This window comes from Entelurus aequoreus, linkage group LG15, assembly GCF_033978785.1.
Source record: "Entelurus aequoreus isolate RoL-2023_Sb linkage group LG15, RoL_Eaeq_v1.1, whole genome shotgun sequence".
Lineage (NCBI taxonomy): Eukaryota > Metazoa > Chordata > Actinopteri > Syngnathiformes > Syngnathidae > Entelurus > Entelurus aequoreus.
The window spans coordinates 39,032,951-39,057,656 of record NC_084745.1 but is presented as its reverse complement, the minus strand read 5'-3'; the positions used below and the strand labels follow the sequence as shown (position 1 = coordinate 39,057,656).

Genomic DNA, 24,706 nt, shown 5'->3' with positions numbered 1-24,706 from the left:
AACTCCCTGATACCGAAGTACATGTCAAACTACTTCCTTAACGTAAATGACCGCCATAACCACAACACCAGGGGGAGCTCCACTAACCACGTTAAACCCAGATTCCGAACTAGCAAAGGTCTTAACTCATTCTCTTTCTATGCCACATCAATGTGGAATAAGCTCCCAACAGGTATAAAAGAAAGGGCATCTCTATCCTCCTTCAAAACCGCAATAAAAGTTCACCTCCAGGCAGCTACAACCCTAAACTAACACCCTCCCTGGATTGTTAATAATCAAATGTAAACAATCAAATGCAGATACTTTTTCTTATGCCTTCTGATCTCTCTCTCTCTCTCTCTCTCTCGCTGTCCATATCCTACCAAGTCAGACCTACACTGTTCCAATATCCATTTCTCTGTTCTCAATTATTGATGACTGATAACAACCAAACCTAACCCCCCCTCCACACCCCTAATTGTAAATAATGTAAATAATTAAATGTGATTATCTTGTGATGACTGTATTATGATGATAGTATATATCTGTATCATGAATCAATTTAAGTGGACCCCGACTTAAACAAGTTAAAAAAGTTATTCGGTGTTACCATTTAGTGGTCAATTGTACGGAATATGTACTTCACTGTGTAACCTACTACTAAAAGTCTCAATCAATCAATCAAAACCCTTTGGGACTGTGTGACAAGGGGTGGCACTTTTGTGACTTCAACTGTGCTTTTTTGTGAACTTCTGGATCTGCCTCCCGGGAGCCTTTTGGTCATGGAGACCAGCTGCTGGGTCTCTGCCACACCAAAGTCCGTTTGGAGAGACTGGAGGAGATGCGGATGAAGAGACAGGGCTGCAGAGCTGGCGCTAAGCGCCGGGACGGACAAGCTTCACAGTGTCTTGGCTGAATGAGCAGGTATCGGACACCTCGGTCTCCTTGGACGTATCCTCGCTCATCCATGCGGACTGGACACTGAGGGAGGAGTCGGCTCTCTTGGTTGCTTTGTTGGGTCTGCTCCTGTCTCTAGCCATGCTCCCCCAACCCCAGCAGACGATGGCGTGGAACACCGCAGAGTTGTTTTACTTTTGTGGCTGTGTGTAGGAGTGCCTGGTTGCATCAGCTTTGCTCTTTTAATGTCTTTAATGTCCTTTGTGTTCTTTGATGTTTCCCTCTTACACACATGTTTATGTGTGCTATGGCTTTGAGTTTTTTTCCCCCCCTTGGCCTCAGTCTAGACCCCCTCTGCAGGGGCCCAAGCTTAGACTTAATTTTTTTTTTTCCCCCCCCAGTGTTTACCTCTTTCTCACCTTGTTTGTAAGGGGCGCCGGAAGTTGACAGACCCGTCAGCGATTCTGTTCTGTCTCCATGTAATGTTTGTCTGCTCTTGAATGGGATTGTGCTGAAAATTTAAATTTCCCCTCGGGGATTATTAAAGTATTTCTGATTCTGATTCCACATTACTCCCACAGGAACAAAAAGTGGAAACTAACAAAGACCAGCAGGGGCTTCCAAACTTTTTGACTTGGGGGCTGCATTGGGCTAAACAAATTTGGTTGAGGGCTGAAAGCCAACTGCATGTAAAGTAACACATATATGAGTGTTTTGTAATCAATCAGGAATATCAAACAGTTAAAATGCGCCAAACATGGATAAGCGCAGAGAGTATTTTGCATTTTTCTATCATGCATCGTAATGGATTTAAAAGGGTGTAACTTGGATTTTTTTTTATGGTGAGTGGAAGTTTGTTATAGTATCCTCAAAGTATGTGTGACCATGTATGTTGACTTTGTTTTGGTTGCATTTTATATTGTGCCATGACTGGGGAAGATTGTCTGGATTGAGTCATAACAGTATTTATGACTCACAATTTAGTATTCAACGCACAATTCGTGGTCATTGACCTGAATTACTTACATTGTCCACAAGTTGACAGCTAAGTTACAGCAGCAAGATTGTCAGATATATAAAATTAATTGGAAGACATCCCACGGGCCAGATTCCTAATTAAACTTAGAACGCCGGCGGGCACTGATACAATTTGGTTTCGACAGCAATTTATTTAATGTAAAATATTTAAAATATACATAACTTTTCAATCAATGAACATTTACTTATACACAAAAGTATGATATCTTTGCAATAGTACATTTTAATTAAAACTTCATTTCAATTATACCAAGTTGTTTTCCACAACACAGATCAACAAAACAGTAATGAACACATTTAACAATATAAAAGAGGGGTGGTAAGTGTGGCCAAGAAGCCATTTGTGTACCGTATGTAGCAAGTTTTCCTTTTACTTTTTAAAAATTACAATTAAAGCAATAGCAAGAGTTGTATATTCTATGTACTGTAAATGTCATATATGAAGTGATTCACAAAAGGAAAAATATCAAGTGTAAAGACAAAGCTGATTCACAAAAAAATATCACTTAAGTGTAAAATAGACAAATGCTAATAAACAGTATATTTATGAGAATATTTATGGCATTTTTAAGTAGACCAAGTAAAAAAAGACAATTTACAACAGTCATCTGATCATCGAGTTTTATTGACAGAGAACCAAGGGAAATAACTGCTCATGAAAAGAAGATGCACAAAAATAAAGCGCTCCCCATCAAAACAGCCACACACAGCAGCAAAAGCACCACCAAGCGAGTAGGTTGAAATCCAGCTGAGTGTTCCTCGTCCTCAGAAAAAAGAGCCAATGAGCTTTCAGTGCTGCTTAGCAGGTCTCCATTCTGCGGCCCGCATGGTTCAACCATCCAACGCAACACGTTGACCTTTGACTCCATGTTGTCCATCATGTTCTCCATTTGGATGACCTGCTGCTTCGTGTCCTGATGGTCCTGCAGGCTGCTGGGGAGCTTGGAGTTGAGAACCTGGTTCAGATCCGAGACACTGAGGGCCCGGGCGGCCACCTCACTGGCCCCACCTTGTGGGCATTAACAAAGAGTCATGTTGACGCAAAGCATAAACAAACATTTCTTAATTTAATTAAATTAAAAAAATAACTACAATTATTGCATGCTTTTTAAATTGTTGGATTAAATACAAACCCCATTTCCATATGAGTTGGGAAATTGTGTTAGATGTAAATATAAACGGAATACAATGCTTTGCAAATCATTTTCAACCCATATTCAGTTGAATATGCTACAAAGACAACATATTTGATGTTCAAACTGATAAACATATTTTTTTTGCAAATAATCATTAACTTTAGAATTTGATGCCAGCAACACGTGACAAAGAAGTTGGGAAAGGTAGCAATAAATACTGATAAGGTTGAGGAATGCTCATCAAACACTTATTTGGAACATCCCACAGGTGAACAGGCAAATTGGGAACAGGTGGGTGCCATGATTGGGTATAAAAGTAGATTCCATGAAATGCTCAGTCATTCACAAACAAGGATGGGGCGAGGGTCAACACTTTGTCAACAAAGGCTTGAGCAAATTGTTGAACAGTTTAAGAAAAACCTCTCTCAACCAGCTATTGCAAGGAATTTAGGGATTTCACCATCTACGGTCTGTAATATCATCAAAGGGTTCAGAGAATCTGGAGAAATCACTGCACATAAGCAGCTAAGCCTGTGACCTTCGATCCCTCAGGCTGTACTGCATCAACAAGCGACATCAGTGTGTAAAGGATATCACCACATGGGCTCAGGAAAACTTCAGAAACCCACTGTCAGTAACTACAGTTGGTCGCTACATCTGTAAGTGCAGGTTAAAACTCTCCTATGCAAGGCGAAAACCGTTTATCAACAACACCCAGAAAAGCTGTCGGCTTCGTTGGGCCTGAGCTCATCTAAGATGGACTGATACAAAGTAGAAAAGTGTTCTGTGGTCTGACGAGTCTACATTTCAAATTATTTTTGGAAACTGTGGATGTCGTGTCCTCTGGACCAAAGAGGAAAAGAACCATCCGGATTGTTATAGGCGCACATTTGAAAAGCCAGCATCTGTGATGGTATGGGGGTGTATTAGTGCCCAAGGCATGGGTAACTTACACATCTGTGAAGGCGCCATTAATGCTGAAAGGTACATACAGGTTTTGGAGCAACATATGTTGCCATCCAAGCAACATTACCATGGACGCCCCTGCTTATTTCAGCGAGACAATGCCAAGCCACGTGTTACATCAATGTGGCTTCATAGTAAAAGAGTGCGGGTACTAGACTGGCCTGCCTGTAGTCCAGACCTGTCTCCCATTGAAAATGTGTGGCGCATTATGAAGCCTAAAATACCACAACGGAGACCCCCGGACTGTTGAACAACTTAAACTGTACATCAAGCAAGAATGTGAAAGAATTCCACCTGAGAAGCTTAAATAATGTGTCTCCTCAGTTCCCAAACGTTTACTGAGTGTTGTTAAAAGGAAAGGCCATGTAACACAGTGGTGAACATGCCCTTTCCCAACTACTTTGGCACATGTTGCAGCCATGAAATTCTAAGTTAATTATTTGCACAAAAAAAAAATAAAGTTTATGAGTTTGAACATCAAATATGTCTTTTTAGTGCATTCAATTGAATATGAGTTGAAAAGGATTTGCAAATCATTGTATTCCGTTTATATTTACATCTAACACAATTTCCCAACTCATATGGAAACGGGGTTTGTATGTTGATGCTGGAACTCTGAGGAATGTATATATTTAATTTAAAAAAAAGAAGTCTTATTTTAATATGTAATATGATTCGGGGAAAACTGTAAAATTTTGGAATGTGGAAAATATAATCTGCCATGAGGTGAATATTTTGTCTCTAAAAATCAGCCAAAAAATGTCCAATAACTAACTTTAAGAACACCGTAATGTCATGTGTTCTACAATCACAAAAAATATTTTATATCCTTTCAAATCAAAACGAAATTTGTTTGGAAAATGTGGAATTTTGGAATGCTTCATTACCTAAATGTTGCATCTCATTTGAATATGAAAGACTAGAAAAGCAGTCAGATTATCTCAATAGTTAAAAAAAAAAGTCTTAAATCCAGACAGTGATCTGGATCAGCCCAAAAATGTAATACATTTTTCGTTCATCATTTGTGATATTCCATAAGAATCAAGCAATGCATTTTTGAGTTATGAAACTAATTGACTAGCTAACTGATACACACCCTGGTTATTATTTACAGTGCATTCGGAAAGTATTCAGTGATTTACTTTTTCCACATTTTGTTATGTAATAGCCTTATTCCGAAATGGAATACATTAATTTTTGCCTTCAAAATTCTTCACACCATACCCCAATCATGACAAAGTGAAAAGTTGAGTTTTTTTGCAAATGTATTAAAAATAAACTAAGAAATCACATGTACATAAGTATTGACAGCCTTTGCCACGAACCTAAAAAATGAGATCAGTTGCATCCTGTTTCAAATGAGCATCCTTGGGGTGTTCGTACCGTTTAATTGGAGTCCACCTGTGGTAAATTCTACTGATTGTACATGAATTGGAAAGGCACACACCTGTATATAAAATTCCACACTTGACAGTGCATGGCAGAGCGCACACCAAGAATAAACTCGAAGTAATTGTCTGTAGGATTGTCTTGCAGCACAAATCTAGGGCAGGGTGCATAAAAAATATCTGCTGCCTTGAAGGTCCTGATGAGCTCAGTGGTCTCCATCCATAAGTGGAAGCAGTTTAGAACCACCAGGACTCTTCCGAGAGCTAGCCGACCGTCTAAACTGAGTGATCAGGGGATAAGGGCCCTCGTCAGGGAGATGACCAAGAACCCAATGGTCACCTTTTCAGAGCTACAGCATTTATTTGTGGAGACAGGAGAACCGTCCAGAATCAATCTACCAATTAGGCCTGTATGGTAGAGTGGCCAGATAGACGTCAATTTTTTTTTGTAAAAAGCACACGGCAGTACACTTGGAGTTTGCCAAAACTCATCCAAAAGACTCTGACCATGAGAAACAACATTTTCTGGTCTGATGAGACAAAGATTTAAATCTTTGGCGTGAATGCCAAGCGTCATGTTTGGAGGAAACCAGGCACTGCTCATTATCAGGCTATTACTATCCCAACAGTGAAGCATGGTGGTGGCATATTCTGTGGGGATGTTTTTCAGCGGCAGAAACTGGGAGACAGTCAGGATAAAGGGAAAGATGAATGCAGTAATGTACAGACACATCCTGGATGAAAACCTGCTCCAGAGCACTCTTGTACTCTGACTGGAGCGACTGTTCATCTTTCAGCAGGACAGCAACCCTAAGCACACAGCCAAGATATCAAAGGAATGGCTTCAGGACTACTCTGTCAATGTCTTAGAGTAGCCCAGATTCAGCCCAGACTTAAATCCGATTAAACATCTCTGGAGAGATCTGAAAATTATGTGCACAGCTCTCAAACACGATGAGAGGCGCTGCACGGAGGAATGGGCCAAACTGCCCAAAGTGTGCCAAGTGCCAAGCCTGTGGCATTGCATTTAAATAGACTTGCAGGTGTAATTGCTGCCAAAGGTGTATCAAAGTATTCAACAAAGGCTGTGAATCCTTATTTACTGTATTGTACTTTTATACTTCAATTTGTTAGTTTTTCAATTATTTTTTTTTTTTTATTACAAAAAGCTAGTTATTTTTGAGAACAAAAGATTATTCCATTTGGAAGAAGGCTGTAACATAAAATGTGGAAAAAGTGAAGCCGCATGATTATTTTCTGGATGCACTGAGTAACACCTAGCAGAATTAAATAATGACCCACATTAGTTAATATGTAATCAATTGTACCTTGCAGACCAGTTAGCACCAAGCTAGCAGAGTCAGCCAGAGAGAAGATGTCCTCCAGCTTATGAACTTTGCACATGTCAACATGCAGCAGCTCCATGCTGGAGGACAAAGAAACCCAAAGAAGCTCCATAGACTTTCTCTGCTTTTCCGGAAGCTTCTTGTCACGAAGATAAAAAGTGAGAAGCTGACAGACGATCACAGACAACTTCATGGCTTTTTCACTCGTTTGTTTCAACTCTTCCCGCAGCTGAAAAGTGTCTGTGCAACTTCCCACACATGAAGCCAGGTGTCCATAACATGCTACCACCTGTAACAGTCATAGTACATTACAATCATTTAATAAATCACCATTAACAATCATAATTATAATACATCATCTGTATCAATAACAGACCACCGTCTGTACCAGTAACAATGCATCACCTGTAACAATCATAATACAAAATTTGTACCAATAATAGATCACCTGTACCCATAATGTGATGCAGTAAGTTGAATGATGTGGACAAGTTTTTTACCGGACACTTTCTAATACGCTTCTGCCTTGGAGACTTTGTATGTGTGAGTAATATGCAACTATACTTGTTAATATTGACATGCTATTTTAGACAATACTGTTCAATGAGGGACACTCACTACCCAAATCTTGCTTATGTGCCATTGTGTGTTTAGTTGTGTAGTTGCTAGCTCTTATTAACTTATGGCTGACAATGTTTACCTTTTGTAAATGACTAAAATATGAGAAAAGACCAACCTTGTGTGCTTATTGGTGGACATTTAGATGTTAACTGGTAAACATGCTGCATGACTGCTCGTGTCTGAGATTATCACATTTTACAGGAAAGCACATATCACATACTTGTTTGAATGATAGATATCCAATATCAATATTGGATCAGGACATCCCTACTTTGTACAAGTATGCACAATAAATATAATCATAGGGTTCATGAGGCAAATGGTGATCACACAAGATAACCACATTCAAACCATACAGTTTAAAGTATTTTTTTTTACAATGATCATTAACCAATACACACCAGCGTAATAATGATGTCTAATCATTATCTTGATACAACACCTTTGAGGTGATGATCTCAGAAAAAAAGTATGCAAAAAAATAAACATTTACAATTTTTTTAAAACCCTAAACGTTTTTGCTCCCAAGACGTTTGTTATCCAATAAAAGTATGCATATAGATTTTCAAAATTGACTAAACATTTAATGCCACATCCTACAATAAGTTTATAACGCAGCAATATATAATACAGAATGTGCTACGGTTTTGCATTGCAAGCTCAACGAGATAAGAAAAGATGCAGCAGAGCAGGAGATTTTCACTGAGAGCTTTTCTTGCCTCAGGGATGAGTGTTTGTTCTTACTTTTAAAAAGTAATATTGACCCAATATAGATATACAGTATTTTGTATATATATCACTAATATCTGTACCGTACATCAAGTCATGCAAATCAATAAAACATGAAAAATGAATAAATTACCTTCATTAAAGAATCCACAAGCATGTAGGCATCAACCAAATCTTTGTTGGCATCAACCAAATCTTTGTTGGCATCAAATGTGCCATCAGCAACTTTGTTGTGTAGCAGCGGCATGAGGAAGACTTGTAAGAGTGTGTGTCCTTGTGTGTCACAGCACCAAGATGTTGTGTTGCTCCTCCTCCATTCAGTGTGTTATGTTAAGATCAATCTTCACTTTTATGACAATTAAAATATTTGAAAGACAGAATGAGTGCAAAGAAAGGAATACAAAGATAAATTGAGCAAGAAGATAATCCAGAGATTGACCTCTTTGTAAGACACAGCATAACTAATCTCATTAAGTGTTACCAACACAAGCTGCTACTAGTCTGCAGTAACTTTCACCTCCTATACTCAAACATTAACATATTCCGACGCACAGATTCCTTGAATCTTGCCTAAACGAAAATTTATATTTTTATACTACTAATATACAACAAATTAATGTGCTAATTAAAATACCAGATATTTATGAAATACTAATATACACAATTTTAGGTTTTTCTATGTTTTGAAATGTCCTGATATACAATAAAAAATAAAATAAAAAATACATGAATTGATAAGACATTGTTTTCATAAAATACAGTAGTAATATAATTGGTATATTACATCTGTAGCATCTTCCATGTACTAAATGTAAAAAATAGTGCATCCAGTTTATGCATTTATGCATAACATCAAGTTGGAATACAAACATACATACATGCCATTCTGTGCTCCATGTTTAGTGAAGTAAAAAAAAATCTATATATTTTGTTTACAACCACTAACCCCTTTAAACTCATAAAGAACAAAGATGTTTAATAAACCAAGTAAAACAGACATTTTTGTTTACAACCACTAACCCTTTTAAGCTGCTGTGTAGAACAAGGACCTACTTTTTCCCTTTCAATGTCTTTTATATCATTTCTCCTCAGGCTGCAGATAACTATGTCATATTTCTATTGCAGTGCATGAGAGCGTATATAATTAGCCAACAACCAATTTCAAATGTGATCATAAAAAGCAGAATTTTATCTTAAAATAATTGTCAAATTTTAATAAAAGGCCATCATACAAAATGCAAACATTTGTTATTAAAATAATGTTGGCATCTAACTTGTTAGAAGATCAGCGGTGTTGAGTCCTCACACTTCTTAGCAGGTGAACACTTGAAGTGTTTCGAGGAGAAGTGACGACGTTTCTGATGTTTGCTAGAAGACCTTTCTTGCTCTTCACCTGCACAGGCGAGTTAGTAGCCGACTTGGAGATTTCTGCCTTCAGGGAATTGATTTCTTTGTCCTTTTCCACACACTGACACAACATTTCCTCCATTGCTGTTGTCTAAATGGAGAAACAACATTGCTATTATGGCATATTATAACATGCTATAAGTAATAAACATGTTGCTATAACAAACAAGCAGTAACATTATCTTATTGTTACTGCTTACAGACAAACAGATTACTGTTATTTCTTATAACAATGTTAACATTGTTTTTACTAATACACATACATACACAATTACAAGCAGTAACAATATCAGATTGTTTATAACATTATATATTCTTATTATATAAACATAAGCAGTTATAATTTTAACAGAATATTACAATATATTGTCATAAGCAATAATATAAAAATGTTAGACAACAACAACGTAAGGAGAATATTGTTCAATTGTTTTATCTCGCCTCACCTGCTGACGAGTTTTCACCTGCAGGTCTTCAAGCTCAGCTGATTTTTCCAAGAAATTGTCTCTAACCTTCTGAAGTGTTTCACTCAGCTCCATCAGCCTCCTCTCCAACGATAAAATTAACTAAAAACATTTCAAACGAAGCAGATCATCTGTAAGCACTGACAAACTGCATTTAGTGAAACAAAAACATTCAAACCTTTGATCGGTTAAAATAAGTTATGGGTAAATATAACTTGTAACATTCACATCAAGAAAAGAGTAAAAAGTCACTAAACAAGGAACATTGAGGCAGCTTGAGATAAATCCTCCACACCACTAGTTGGCGTAGTGATGTCACAGTGAACGCGTAACAACGCATCTTACTCGATAGCATTAGCTTATAGCTAGCCAGACAAAATATAATTTAATATGACATTTAGAAAACTACTGAACTTTGTGCTACAATTTATTGTATTGATTTTCATGCAATATGTATTATAAGTTTCATTGTTGTTAAAATGTAGGATACACCCTAAAATACTTCTAAGTATGTAATTAATTGCCATAGTCATTTGTGGTAAATTGACAACAAAATGATTTGTCCAATTTGTAACAATGTTGAGTTTAGAATATTCTAGAACCATCTTACGTCACATGGTTACATGCCTGTAGGGCGGGCTCCCGGCATAAACACTATGTGGTTGTTAGGGCCACAACTACTAGGGGTCACAAGATCATGTTGACCTGTCTCTTCATAGTTGATCAGCGTAATTACCGTGTTTTGCAGGTGTTTGTTCTACTTTGGACTGAATGGCCTCAAATCAAATTATATTTACTTTCTGATAAATGTAGTTCGTGGTGAATCAACATTTTTCTTGTAATAGTTTTACTTTAGCCGTGTCCATTTAAAAGCCCATCATCGCTAATTTACCTTTGCTTCAAACGCTGGTTGATATACAAAACGACCAAACTATTTAAGTTTATACTGTTGCGTTCATCTCTGATTATTTATAGTAAATATAAATGTAAAGTGTTACATGACTTAAAATCTCAATAATACATTATTAAACATTAAGAGAGGAGTATAACTGAACTGCATTTTTGTTGAGTGCATTTTTTGTGGCTCCCATAGCCAAATGTATTTCTGGTCACCAAAAGTACTATTAAAATGCTCTCTAGGCTGCAGTCAGCCATGTAACACTTACAATATTAATATTGAACAAAATATGGTTTAGGGCCACAACAAGCCTGCATGCATGCATGTTCTATTATATTTTATAGTCACTTAGTTTCACTAATAGCAGCTTAGAGTGAATGTGAAAAAACAAATAAGCAAGTTTTCCCACAAATACAAAAAACCTTTTTGATGGGATAATATACCTCGTTTTAACTTATGCAAATCAAATTTTTACCTGTTGTTTGTCTTCACACATTATTTCTATTGCAGTTTTCTCTTTGTGAAGACGTCTCAAACGATCCTCTGGTGGTTAGACAAAAACAGACTTAAAAAAAAAAATCTATAAAAATATTCACGTTATCATATAGAAATATCAAACCAGTTGCTTCAAAGTCTTTGGATTGTAGAGTTTGTGTTGAAGCGTGCACACTTGTAACCGCGCACTGGCTGGTAACCGACGGCAACAGTGCCAGCTGTCGTTTGAGGGCCTAAAAATAAGAAGCATATTTACTCAGCTTTTACATTAGACAAGAATCTTCATAGATTCATAGTTGGAAAATATAAACTTTTATTTTAAAACGTTGCCTCTCGCACTTTTTCCTTTTCAGAACAAATTTTCCACAGGTGGAGCTTTTCGGAAAATATTTCTCCTCTTAAGCAGATAAGTCCACTGTGACATGTACACTCACTTGATATGTATCTCTACTTGATTTCTAATGCAATGATTTCCTACACGGTGGGAATATGACTAGAAGCTGGAATTTTTAATGCTGCCTTTTAGACAATAATACCTTAACTTGAATTTTTTTAATAAAATATATTTTATGCATTTTACTGTACTCAAAATGAACCAAAGTGACTTTAAAAGTGATTATGTCTTAAACCAAAAAGTTATACATCTTCTCGCCTTGCCTCATTCCTCTGTCCCAGCTGCCACTTTTTGGTTTTATTTGTGTACATTTTAAAGTTTTTTTCCAACTGTTTTATTTTTCTAATCCCCCTTTTCCCCACTTTATAAAACTGTACTTTGCTACATTGCTGCTCTGTGTGATTATTCAGTAAAAAATATTTTTATCCGCTGCGTTTCTGTCTGCTTCTGGGTTTCAAACCAGGACCCAACGTCACAGAGTCATTGTTCATTCAGGTATACTGTATGTACATATATTTCCTTTACATACGCAAGTATATTGTATACTTTACTTTTACAATTTACCTGCGTTAATTACATTGACATATGTACAGTATATTACATTGACGTACAGTATTAATTTTCGTACGTACAGTATGTCACTTTTACGTTTTATGTTACCTTTACATACAGTATATTAAATGTACGTACGTATATTTGTGTTACAAATCCCGGTACGCCAAACCAACTCGTCATAAGAACAGTTTTTTCTCCCAGGGTATCACTGATGAACGGAAACAGAGTCAGACCTGTTGCCGTGAAATAACCCTGGAATTCAGTGGTCACTTTGAATGTACTAATCATCCTTTTGCTCTATTAACCACTGCACTATTATTGTATTAGCCTTGCATAATTGGCTATTTTAAAGTTGTTTATATTTTTAGTTAATCGTTAATATTTATTGCTTACATTGAACAAAGCACAATCTACCAAGTCAAATTCTTTGTGTTAAACATACCTGGCCAATAAAGCTGATTCTAAAATTTGCGTACGTATATTACGTTTGTTACATTGACATATATATTGAATTTGCGTACGTACATTATATTTCCGTATGTATTTCACATTGACGTACATATACATTACATTGACATACATATATTATTTTTGCGTCCGTATACAATACATTTATGTAAATGTAAATTACATTTATGTACAGTATATTATATTTACGTACGTATATCTCCTACCTCAACTTTGTCCTGCTCTGCAATGAAGTCATCAAGAGGCACGTAGTTGTCTTCCAGGTTGTTCATTGCACTTTTGTAAGCGTGCTCTTTAATGGCGTCCTTGTACATCTCAAACGTGCTCTCTAGTTTTTCTTGGTAGCTCTCCTTCAGCTCCTCAATCTGTTGACTAAACATTCCAAAAAAAGCTATCAAGTGAGCTCAGAGAATTGCTGAAAGTACAATAAAGGACAAGCACAATAAAACACTTCAAGACAGAATACTAATATAAATTCACCTGCGGACTTCCTCACTCTCCATGAGCTGCTGTAACATTGCATCACCCATTTCTTGACGGATCTCCATGTCCTGCTGCAGGTTTCTTCTTCGCTCAGACTGCAGTTTTGTTTTGAGGCTTTCGATCACGTCCAGCAGCTCCTAACAAAAAATCCACATTACATCTTGGGAGGAATAAAACATGAACAGTGAATGGAACAACTTATTTATATCAAGTCACCAGTTTATCATTGTAGAGACACTAAATGGAAATGATGGAGCCCGTAGAAGTTGACATTCCTCCAATTGGTTGACTCACGACGACATAAGAAAAACTGTCCGTTGCTTACATGTTTACTTGTGACTTTGTCCAAATACCGGGATAATTTGTGATTAAGATTTTGTTAAGCTTTTCTTTCATTTGTGCTAAAGGTAAAATTTATTTTGATGGCAATTTTGCTTCTATGCTGAGGTGTCACTTCCTATCCCGATGCCCCTCCCACACATTTGTCTGCACATTTCACAAAACTGCTTAGGAAGAAAAATTAAATAACGCAATAGTTAATACTAAAACATCCATCCACCATTCCACCGCTTGTCTCTCTCTGGTTTGCGGGGGTGGCTGGACATGTCAAAATAAAAATATTTCATAAAAATGGTCTCTTTGGCCAGTAGGTATGTTGACGTCAACTAAAGGGGGTCAGTAATCGTAATAATAACTATAATATTAAGCAGTGGAACATCACTTGGGTTTCAATTTACAGTAAACATTTTTAAACATTAAAGAGTTACGTTTTGGGGCAGTAAGGACATGTCTGCTTCGTCTCCATCATTCAACAGCTCATCTTCAGAAGGACGTCTTTCCAACTTCTTGTTAACATTCTTTACCAGAGCTTTGCCATCAGGACCCACCAGGGATGGAGACAGACACCCCAAAGGCTTGTCTGGGATCACCTGCACCACCTGGACATCACAGAAACTCAGCAAAACTATACTTTCTCAGTGTCTCTGGAAAAAAGCACTATATAAACCCATTATTGTATTATTTTATTCAAATTATAAGATCTCTCTGATACAAATACATACACATTTATATCCATATATTTATGTACCTAGATATCAATATAGATGGGTAAATGCTCATAAATATATCTATAGGTACACAGCTATATTAATATAAGCAAATATCTATAAAAATAGAGTTCCGTCACCAATTTGCAGTGATAAAATATGTTTTTTGAGTGTGCATGAAGTTTTTTTAAGTGGATATAAAGTGTGTGTGTGTGTGTGTGTGTGTGTGTGTGTGTGTGTGTGTGTGTGTAAGTAAAGGCTACGTAGAGGCCTTATAAAGACTTTAAATGCATACAATGTTCATGTAAATCAAAAAACACATGATCCTACTTTGTGGAAATTCACTTACCACTGGGGGGTCTAGAACATAACCATTTAAAAAGTGATGGAACATAGTTTATAAAGATTTGTCCATATATGGATATAATTTTCTATAGATATACATTTTTATGGTACATCTATTTATATGTAGAGTTGACAGCAGTTGTACCTGTTTGGCTACAGCAGAGAACTTCATAACATGTAGCGTCTCATCATAAGTGGAGGCACATTGGTTGATGTTGACGATCATGGAAGCTCTTCCTTTGCCACAGAAGACAGCCTGAAAGAGTTTGGTGAGTTTGCTCTCCCGAAAAGGAATGTAGCTGCTCCTCATTCTGCTTGGGGGAAGAAGTGTTGAAAGGAAATAGAACATAATAATTAAACTGACAACCAACCTTTCAATCTGGTTGTTGCGCTGCGCCATGATGCACTTTCCTAATATATGCAGAGAATTGTTTATATTTCCCGCCTCCTTCAGCCTCTCTCCAAACGTTTTGGTTTTGTTGCATCTCTCAGAACCAGCCAAGTCACACAGAGAAAACCTGAAGATCAAAAATCAAAGAACTTCTGTTTAATGAGCGGACTCAGATCATTTTAGCGACTGTAAAAATTATGCTAATTCAGAGCAAGTCAACATTGCTCAGACTGACATCACGTTGACATACAGTAAGCGCTTGGCAACATTGCCAGTTCTCTACGGCCCTAAACAAGATTTACTTTGCAGCCAGAATTTTGCGTTTAAATTTTACAAGCATTTGATTTAATAAGTTGCTAAACAACCAAATATTACTTTTTATGATTGTTGCAGCCTAAAATGCTTGAATTTGCGGCAGCTTTGTACAAAACCCAAAACTAGTGAAGTTGGCACGTTGTGTAAATCGTAAATAAAAATAGAATGATTTGCAAATCCTTTCCAACCTATAGTCAATTGAATACACTGCAAAGACAAGATATTCAATGTTCGAACTGGTAAACTTGGTTATTTTTTGCAAATATTAGCTCATTTGCAAGTTGATGCCTTTAAAAAAGCTGGCACAAGTGGCAAAAAAGACTAAGAAAGTTGAGGAATGCTCATCAATCACTTATTTGGAACATCCCACATGTAACCATGCTTATTGGGAACAGGTGTGTGTCATGATTGGGTATAAAAGCAGCTTCCATGAAATGCTCAGTCATTCACAAACAAGGATGGGGCGACGGTCCCCACTGTGAACAAATAGGCAAGCAAATTGTCGAGCATTTTAAGAACAACATTTTTCAACAAACTATTGCAAGGAATTTAGGGATTACACCATCTACGGTCAGTAATATCAAAAGGTTCAGAGAATCTGGAGAAATCCCTGCACGTAAGGCCCAAAACAAACATTGAATGCCCTTGACCTTCGATCCCTCAGGCGGTACTGCATCAAAAAGCGACGTCAAGTGTGTAAAGGATATCACCACATGGGCTCAGGAACACTTCAGAAAACCCCTGTCCGTAACTACAGTTCGTCGCTACATCTGTAAGTGCAAGTTAACACTCTACTAAGCAAAGCGAAAACCATTTAACACCCAGAAACGCCGCCGGCTTCGCTGGGCCCAAAGCGAAAACCATTTAACACTCAGAAACGCCGCCGGCTTCGCTGGGCCCAAAGCTCATCTAAGATGGACTGATGCAAAGTGGAAAAGTGTTCTGTTGTCTGACCAGTCCACATTTCAAATTGTTGCTGAAAACTGTGGATGTCGTGTCCTCCGGACCAAAAAGGAAAATAACCTGTTATTTCTGATTCTTATTCTGATTATAGGCGCGAAGTTCAAAATGTAAATGGGTTATACTTTTATAGCGCATTTCTACCTTCAGGGTACTCAAAGCGCTTTGACACTATTTCCACATTCACCCATTCACACACACACATTCACACACTGATGGCAGGAGCTGCCATGCAAGGCCCTAACCACGACTCATCAGGAGCAAGGGTGAAGTGTCTTGCTCCTGGGCGGTATAGCTCGGTTGGTAGAGTGGCCGTGCCAGCAACTTGAGGGCTCCAGGTTCGATCCCCGCTTGTGCAAACCTAGTCACTGCCGTTGTGTCCTTGGGCAAGACACTTTACCCACCTGCTCCCAGTGGCAACCACACTGGTATAAATGTAACTTAGATATTGGGTTTCACATTTTAAAGCGCTTTGAGTCACTAGAGAAAAGCACTATATAAATATAATTCACTTCACTCAAGGACACAACGGACGTGACTAGGTTGGTAGACGCTGGGGATCGAACCAGGAACCCTCAGGTTGCTGGCACGGCCACTGGGGGGTGTATTAGTGCCCAAAGCATGGGTAACTTACACATCTGTGAAGGCACTATTAATGCTGAAAGGTACATACAGGTTTTGGAGCAATATACAGTATGTTGCCATCCAAGCAACGTCTTTTTCATGGACGCCCCTGCTTATTTCAGCAAGACAATGCAAAGCCACATTCTGCATGTGTTAAAACACCGTCGCTCCGTAGTAAAAGTGCGGGTACTAAACTGGCCTGCCTGTAGTCAAAACCTGTCTCCCATTAAAAATGTTTGGCGCATTATGAAGCGTAAAATATGACAACGGAGACCCCAAACTGTTGAAAAGTTAAGCTGTACATCAAGCAAGAATGGGAAAGAATTCCACCTGAAAAGCTTCAAAAATTGGTCTCCAAACGTCTACTGAGTGTTGTTAAAAGGAAAGGCCATGTAACACAGCGGTAAAAATGCCCCTGTACCAACTTTTTTGCAATGTGTTGCTCACATTAAATTCTAAGTTAATTATTTTCATCCATCCATCCATCTTCTTCCGCTTATCTGAGGTTGGGTCGCGGGGGCAGCAAAGGGAAGCCCAAACTTTCCTCTCCCCAGCCACTTCGTCCAGCTCTTCCCGGGGGATCCCGAGGCGTTCCCAGGCCAGCCGGAGACATAGTCTTCCCAACGTGTCCTTGGTCTTCCCCGTGGCCTCCTACCGGTCGGACGTGCCTTAAACACCTCCCTAGGGAGGCGTTCAGGTGGCATCCTGACCAGATGCCCGAACCACCTCATCTGGCTCCTCCCGATGTGGAGGAGCAGCGGCTTTATTTTGAGCTCCCCCCGGATGGCAGAGCTTCTCACCCTATCAGTTTACTCCACCACCCAGCGGAGTAAACTCATTTCGGCCGCACGTACCTGTGATCTTGTCCTTTCGGTCATAACCCAAAGCTCATGACCATAGGTGAGGATGGGAACGGCAGGGTCCTTGAGGGTGCATGGGAGTTCGCCCAACCAGCGTGGCGAAGTTGGTAGAGTGGCCGTGCCAGCTCTACCAGGAGGGTTGCTGGTTACTGGGGTTCAATCCCCACCTTCTACCATCGTAGTCACGTCCGTTGTGTCCTTGGGCAAGACACTTCACCCTTGCTCCTGATGGCTGCTGGTTAGCGCCTTGCATGGCAGCTCCCGCCATCAGTGTGTGAATGTGTGTGTGAATGGGTGAATGTGGAAATACTGTCAAAACGCTTTGAGTACCTTGAAGGTAGAAAAGCGCTATACAAGTATAACCCATTTATCATTTATTAACGTAGATCAACCGGTAAATTGAGAGCTTTGCCTTCCGGCTCAGCTCCTTCACCACAACGGATCAATACAGCGTCCGCATTACTGAAGACGCCGCACCGATCCGTCTGTCAATCTCACGATCCACACTTCCCTCACTCGTGAACAAGACTCCGAGGTACTTGAACTCATCCACTTGGGCAGGGTCTCCTCCCCAACCCGGAGATGGCACTCCACCCTTTTCCGGGCGAGAACCATGGACTCGGAGGTGCCGATTCTCATCCCAGTTGCTTCACACTCGGCTGCAAACCGATCCAGTGAGAGCTGAAGATCCTGGCCAGATGAAGCTATCAGGACCACATCATCTGCAAAAAGCAGAGACCTAATCCTGCAGCCTCCAAACCAGATACCCTCAACGCCTTGACTGCACCTAGAAATTCTGTCCATAAAAGTTATGAACAGAATAGATGACAAAGGGCAGCCTTGGCGGAGTCCAACCCTCACTGGAAACGTGTCCGATTTACTGCCAGCAATGCGGACCAAGCTCTGACACTGATCGTCAGGGAGCGGACCGCCATAATCAGACAGTCCAATACCCCATATTCTGAGCACTCCCCACAGGACTTCCCGAGGGACACGGTCGAATGTCTTCTCCAAGTTCACAAAGCACATGTAGACTGGTTGGGCAAACTCCCATGCACCCTCAAGGACCCTGCCGAGAGTATAGAGCTGGTCCACAGTTCTACGACCAGGACCAAAACCACTGTTCGTCCTGAATCCGAGGTTCGACTATCCGGCGTAGCCTCCTTTCCAGTACACCTGAATAGACCTTACCTGGAAGGCTGAGGAGTGTGATCCCACTATAGTTGGAAAACACCCTCCGGTTCCCCTTCTTAAAGAGAGGAACCACCACCCCGGTCTGCCAATCCAGAGGTACCGCCCCCAATGTCCATGCGATGCTGCAGAGTCTTGTCAACCAAGACAGCTCCACAGCATCCAGAGCCTTAAGGAAATCCGGGTGGATCTCATCCACCCCCGGGGCCTTGCCACCAAGGAACTTTGACTACCTCAGTAACCTCAGCCCCAGAAATAGGAGAGCCCAGCACAGATTCCCCAGGCACTGCTTCCTCATAGGAAGACGTGTTGGTGGGATTGAGGAGGTCTTCGAAGTATTCCCTCCACCGATCCACAACATCCGCAGTCGAGGTCAGCAGAACACCATCCTCACCATACACTGTTGACAGTGCACTGCTTCCCCTTCCTGAGGCGGCAGATGGTGGTCCAGAATCGCTTCGAAGCCGTCCGGAAGTCGTTTTCCATGGCTTCCCCGAACTCCTCCCATGTCCGAGTTTTTGCGTCCGCAGCCGCTGAAACCGCACACCCCTTGGCCTGTCGGTATCTGTCCGCTGCCTCTGGAGTCCTATGAACCAAAAGAAACCGATAGGACTCCTTCTTCAGTTTGACGGCATCCCTCACCGCCGGTGTCCACCAACGGGTTCAGGATTACCGCCACGACAGGCACCAACTATCTTGCGGCCACAGCTCCAATCAGCCGCCTCGACAATAGGAGGTGCGGAACATGGTCCACCTGGACTCAATGTCCAGCACCTCCCTCGTGACATGTTCAATGTTCTTCCGGAGGTGGGAATTGAAACTCTCTGACAGGAGACTCTGCTAGACGTTCCCAGCAAACCCTCCCAATGCGTTTGGGCCTGCCAGGTCTGTCCGGCATCCTCCCCCACCATCGCAGCCAACTCACCACCAGGTGGTGATCGGTAGAAAGCTCCGCCCCTCTCTTCACCCGAGTGTCCAAAACATGAGGCCGAAAATCCGATGACAACTACAAAGTCGATCATGGAACTGCGGCCTAGAGTGTCCTGGTGCCAAGTGCATATATGGATACCCTTATGTTTGAACATGGTGTTTGTTATGGACAATCTGTGACGAGCACAAAAGTCCAATAACAAAACACCACTTGGGTTCAGATCCGGGTGGCCATTCTTCCCAATCACGGCTCTCCAGGTTTCACTGTCGTTGCCAACATGAGCGGTGAAGTCCCCCAGTAGGACAAGGGAATCACCTCGGGCAGCACTTTCCAGTACTCCCAAGTGTATCCAAAAAGGGTGGGTACTCTGAACTGCCGTTTGGTGCGTAAGCACAAACAGTCAGTACCCGTCCCCCCACCCGAAGGCGGAAGTAAGCTACCCTCTCGTCCACTGGGTTGAACTCCAACGTGCAGGCCCGTCGCCTCTCACTGCGTGCAACGCCAGTGTGGAAGAGAGTCCAGGCCCTCTCGAAAGAACTGGTTCCAGAGCCCTTGCTGTGCGTCGAAGTGAGTCCGACTATATCCAGCCAAACTTCTTCACCTCGCGCACTAGCTCAGGCTCCTTCCCCCCCAGCGAGATGACATTCCACGTCCCAAGAGTTAGCTTATGTAGCCGAGGATCGGACCACCAAGTGCCCTGCCTTCGGCTGCCACCCAGCTCACAACGCACCCGACCTCTATGGCCCCTCCCATGAGTGGTGAGCCCATTGGAGGGGGGACCCACGTTGCCTCTTTGGGCTGTGCCCGGCCGGGCCCCATGGGGACAGGCCCGGCCACCAGGCGCACGCCATCGTGCCCCAACTCCGGGCCTGGCTCCAGAGGGGGGGCCCCGGTGACCTGTGTCCAGGCGAGGGAAATCGGAGTCTTGGTTTTTGCATTTCCATAGAAGTCTTCGAGCTGCTCTTTGTCTGATCCCTCACCTAGGACCAGTTTGTCTTGGGAGACCCTACCAGGTTGCGTGGAAGCCCCCGGACAACATGGTTCCTAGGATCATTGGGACACGCAAACTCCTACCACGATAAGGTGGCAGCTCTGAGAGGAGGTGAACTATTAATTATTAATTAATAGTTAATTATTTGAAAAAAAAAAAAAGTTTCCCAGTTCGAACATTAAATATAGGGTCTTTGCAGTGTATTCAATTGAATATAAGTGGAAAAGGATTTGCAAATCATTGTATTCTGCTTTTATTTACAATTACAACAATTAACGTGCCAACTTCTCTGGTTTTGGAAGAAAGTTGCATTAACAGCTGCTATGTTTCAAGGTCTTGAATCAACTTGTAATTTTACGAATTTGCTATCAATGTTTTAAGTGTTCCTTGTAACTTAACCCAAAAAAGCTCAGCATTTCAACAGAAATTGTCAAATACTGTTTCAATGTTTTATTAATTTTATAGTGCAGGAGACCCTACATCAGTGGTCACCAACCTTTAAGCTCAAAATCTCTGGTCTCAGCCAAAAACCAAAGCAAGGTCTACCCCTGCGTGAACCATGATTACACACAAACGCGCACACTTTGTAGAGTTGTACAGTATACAGGTACTAATAAAGCACAGCGGAACTAATGAATTAAAAATAATACTATACTGTCTTTGAAAAATACTTTTACTTTTTTTATCTGCATGCTGCTGTGCAGTGGTGACGTACAGAGCCGAAGCGCATGTTGAGCGTGTCAGCACGCACATGGAGCATATAGGCATACAAGAAGAAAGTGTGGAGAGGAAAAGTGGCAAAAACAGCAATTCTACTGGTTAATAAACAGCACAACATGGAGGTATTTGAGCTTCAAAAATATAATTAAAGATGCTTTAGCCTTCTAAAATGGTTCTTTGAGTGCAATAGGAAACGTGTTTCATGCAACGCAAGATTGTGTTAAAATTAAGTCTATATGAATTATTTTCGTCATCCCCTTCATTTTGAAAAGGATGGAAATATATCACACACACACACACACACACACACACACACACACACACACACACACACACACACACACACACACACACACACACACACACACACACACACACACACACACACACACACACACACACACACACACACACACACACACACACACACACACACACACACACACACACACACACACACACACACACACACACACACACACACACACACACACACACACACACACACACACACACACACACACACACACACACACACACACACACACACACACACACACACACACACACACACACACACACACACACACACTTACTTACTTACTTAAAGATAAAGCTTTGTGTTATTGGCTGTTTCTCATTGTGCTTCTTGCTGTTTTTCCAACTTTTGCTGGTGTTTTTTTTGTTAAGGGCCTAAGGCCAATGACAAACGGGTCACATGCCTCAGATGGCCCTTGTGCCGCACTTTGGGCATTCCTGCTTTAGAACCTGTTTATGGCCACTATAGTCTTAGTATTGTAGTATAATTGTTCATCTATAGCAGTGGTTCTTAACCTTGTTGGAGGTACCGAACCCCACCAGTTTCATATGCGCATTCACCGAACCCTTTAGTGAAAAATAAAATGTTTTTCAAATTCAAGACAAAGTTATGTTTTTGGTAACACTTTAGAATGGGGAACATATTCTAAGTAACAAAGACTTAATTTAGAGTTATTTGGACACTAGGGGAACATATTCTAAGTAATTAAGACTTAATTTAGAGTTATTTGGTTAGGGTCAGGGTTAGGGCTATAATGAGGCCATGCAGAATAAGGCATTAATAAGTACTTAATAATGACTAGTTAAGAACCAATATGTTACTAATTTGCATGTTAATAAGCAACTAACTAATGGTGAATATGTTCCCCATACTAAAGTGTTACCATGTTTTTTTACTGGTGCACAAAATTAACCGTGCATGAACATCACCTTGTTCAAAGAACAAAACCAACACAGTGCATAAAATCACAACAAATCACACACCTGCAAATCAGTGTGACTTCTGCTGTTGCCGTATCCGTAATACGCCGATAGGGAGAAGTTTGTATTTACACGATGAGTCGGGTGTGTTTTCACTTCCGCCGAACCCCTGAGCCCGACTCACCGAACCCCTAAGGTTCGATCGAACCCAGGTTAAGAACCACTGATCTATAGTCACATATGAGAGGCGAGTCACATGGTTGTCTTACTACAGAAGTAGTAAAATCAGCTGTTCACCTGGTGGGTGAAGGGGATAAACGGGGAAGTACTTTAGCTTTCGCCTTGTTTTGTCATATACAAACCCCATTTCCATATGAGTTGGGAAATTGTGTTAGATGTAAATATAAACGGAATACAATGATTTGCAAATCCTTTTCAACCCATATTCAATTGAATGCACTACAAAGTACAAGATATTTGATGTTCAAACTCATAAACTTTATTTTTTTTTTGCAAATAATAATTAACTTGGGATTTCAAGGCTGCAACACGTGCCAGAGAAGTTGGGAAAGGGCATGTTCACCACTGTGTTACATGGCCTTTCCTTTTAACAACACTCAGTAAACGTTTGGGAACTGAGGAGACACATTTTTTAAGCTTCTCAGGTGGAATTCTTTCCCATTCTTGCTTGATGTACAGCTTAAGTTGTTCAACAGTCCGGGGGTCTCCGTTGTGGTATTTTAGGCTTCATAATGCGCCACACATTTTCAATGGGAGACAGGTCTGGACTACAGGCAGGCCAGTCTAGTACCCGCACTCTTTTACTATGAAGCCACGTTGATTTAACACGTGGCTTGGCATTGTCTTGCTGAAATAAGCAGGGGCGTCCATGGTAACGTTGCTTGGATGGCAACATATGTTGCTCCAAAACCTGTATGTACCTTTCAGCATTAATGGCGCCTTCACAGATGTGTAAGTTACTCATCTCTTGGGCACTAATACACCCCCATACCATCACAGATGCTGGCTTTTCAACTTTGCGCCTAAAACAATCCGGATGGTTCTTTTTCTCTTTGGTTCGGAGGACACGACGTCCACAGTTTCCAAAAACAATTTGAAATGTGGACTCGTCAGACCACAGAACACTTTTTCCACTTTGTATCAGTCCATCTTAGATGAGCTCAGGCCCAGCGAAGCCGACGGCGTTTTAGGGTGATGTTGATAAACGGTTTTTGCCTTGCATAGGAGAGTTTTAACTTGCACTTACAGATGTAGCGACCAACTGTAGTTACTGACAGTGGGTTTCTGAAGTGTTCTTGAGCCCATGTGGTGATATCCTTTACACACTGATGTCACTTGATGCAGTACAGCCTGAGGGATCGAAGGTCACGGGCTTAGCTGCTTACGTGCAGTGATTTCTCCAGATTTTCTGAACCCTTTGATGATATTACAGACCGTAGATGGTGAAAACCCTAAATTCCTAGCAATAGCTGGTTAAGAAAAGTTTTTCTTAAACTGTTCAACAATTTGCTCACGCATTTGTTGACAAAGTGGTGACCCTCGCCCCATCCTTGTTTGTGAATGACTGAGCATTTCATGGAATCTACTTTATACCCAATCATGGCACCCACCTGTTCCCAATTTGCCTGCTCACCTGTGGGATGTTCCAAATAGTGTTTGATGAGCATTCCTCAACCTTATCAGTATTTATTGTCACCTTTCCCAACCTCTTTGTCACGTGTTGCTGGCATCAAATTCTAAAGTTAATGATTATTTGCAAAAAAAAAAAAGTATCAGTTTGAACATCAAATATGTTGTCTTTCTAGCAT

At 40.6% G+C, this 24,706-nt stretch overlaps 2 protein-coding genes across 4 annotated transcripts in view; both read right to left on the bottom strand.

Moving 5' to 3' along the window:
- Positions 1-2,528: 2,528 nt before the first annotated feature.
- rgs9bp (regulator of G protein signaling 9 binding protein) lies at positions 2,529-8,726 on the bottom strand. The gene is made up of 3 exons (XM_062021493.1): positions 8,234-8,726; positions 6,733-7,039; positions 2,529-2,923 (listed from the first exon to the last, which is right to left on the bottom strand). Exons 1-3 carry the CDS (start codon positions 8,345-8,347, stop codon positions 2,568-2,570), a joined length of 777 nt encoding a protein of 258 aa, XP_061877477.1. The 5' UTR covers positions 8,348-8,726; the 3' UTR covers positions 2,529-2,567.
- A 533-nt stretch (positions 8,727-9,259) lies between these two features.
- The window catches only part of zgc:56231 (uncharacterized protein LOC406257 homolog), a 37,907-nt gene continuing 22,460 nt past the window's right edge, over positions 9,260-24,706 (bottom strand). The window contains exons 10-18 of one of the 3 annotated variants that reach the window (XM_062021491.1): positions 15,027-15,173; positions 14,801-14,966; positions 14,032-14,202; positions 13,262-13,401; positions 12,988-13,153; positions 11,489-11,597; positions 11,345-11,412; positions 9,954-10,073; positions 9,269-9,598 (exon numbers count right to left, since the gene is read on the bottom strand). In XM_062021491.1, coding sequence (XP_061877475.1) covers positions 9,386-9,598; positions 9,954-10,073; positions 11,345-11,412; positions 11,489-11,597; positions 12,988-13,153; positions 13,262-13,401; positions 14,032-14,202; positions 14,801-14,966; positions 15,027-15,173 — 1,300 coding nt within the window. In that variant the 3' untranslated portion in view covers positions 9,269-9,385. Of the gene's footprint in view, positions 9,599-9,953; positions 10,074-11,344; positions 11,413-11,488; positions 11,598-12,987; positions 13,154-13,261; positions 13,402-14,031; positions 14,203-14,800; positions 15,174-24,706 lie in introns of all 3 variants that reach the window. The other 2 variants (XM_062021492.1, XM_062021490.1) reach the window with 2 other exon arrangements.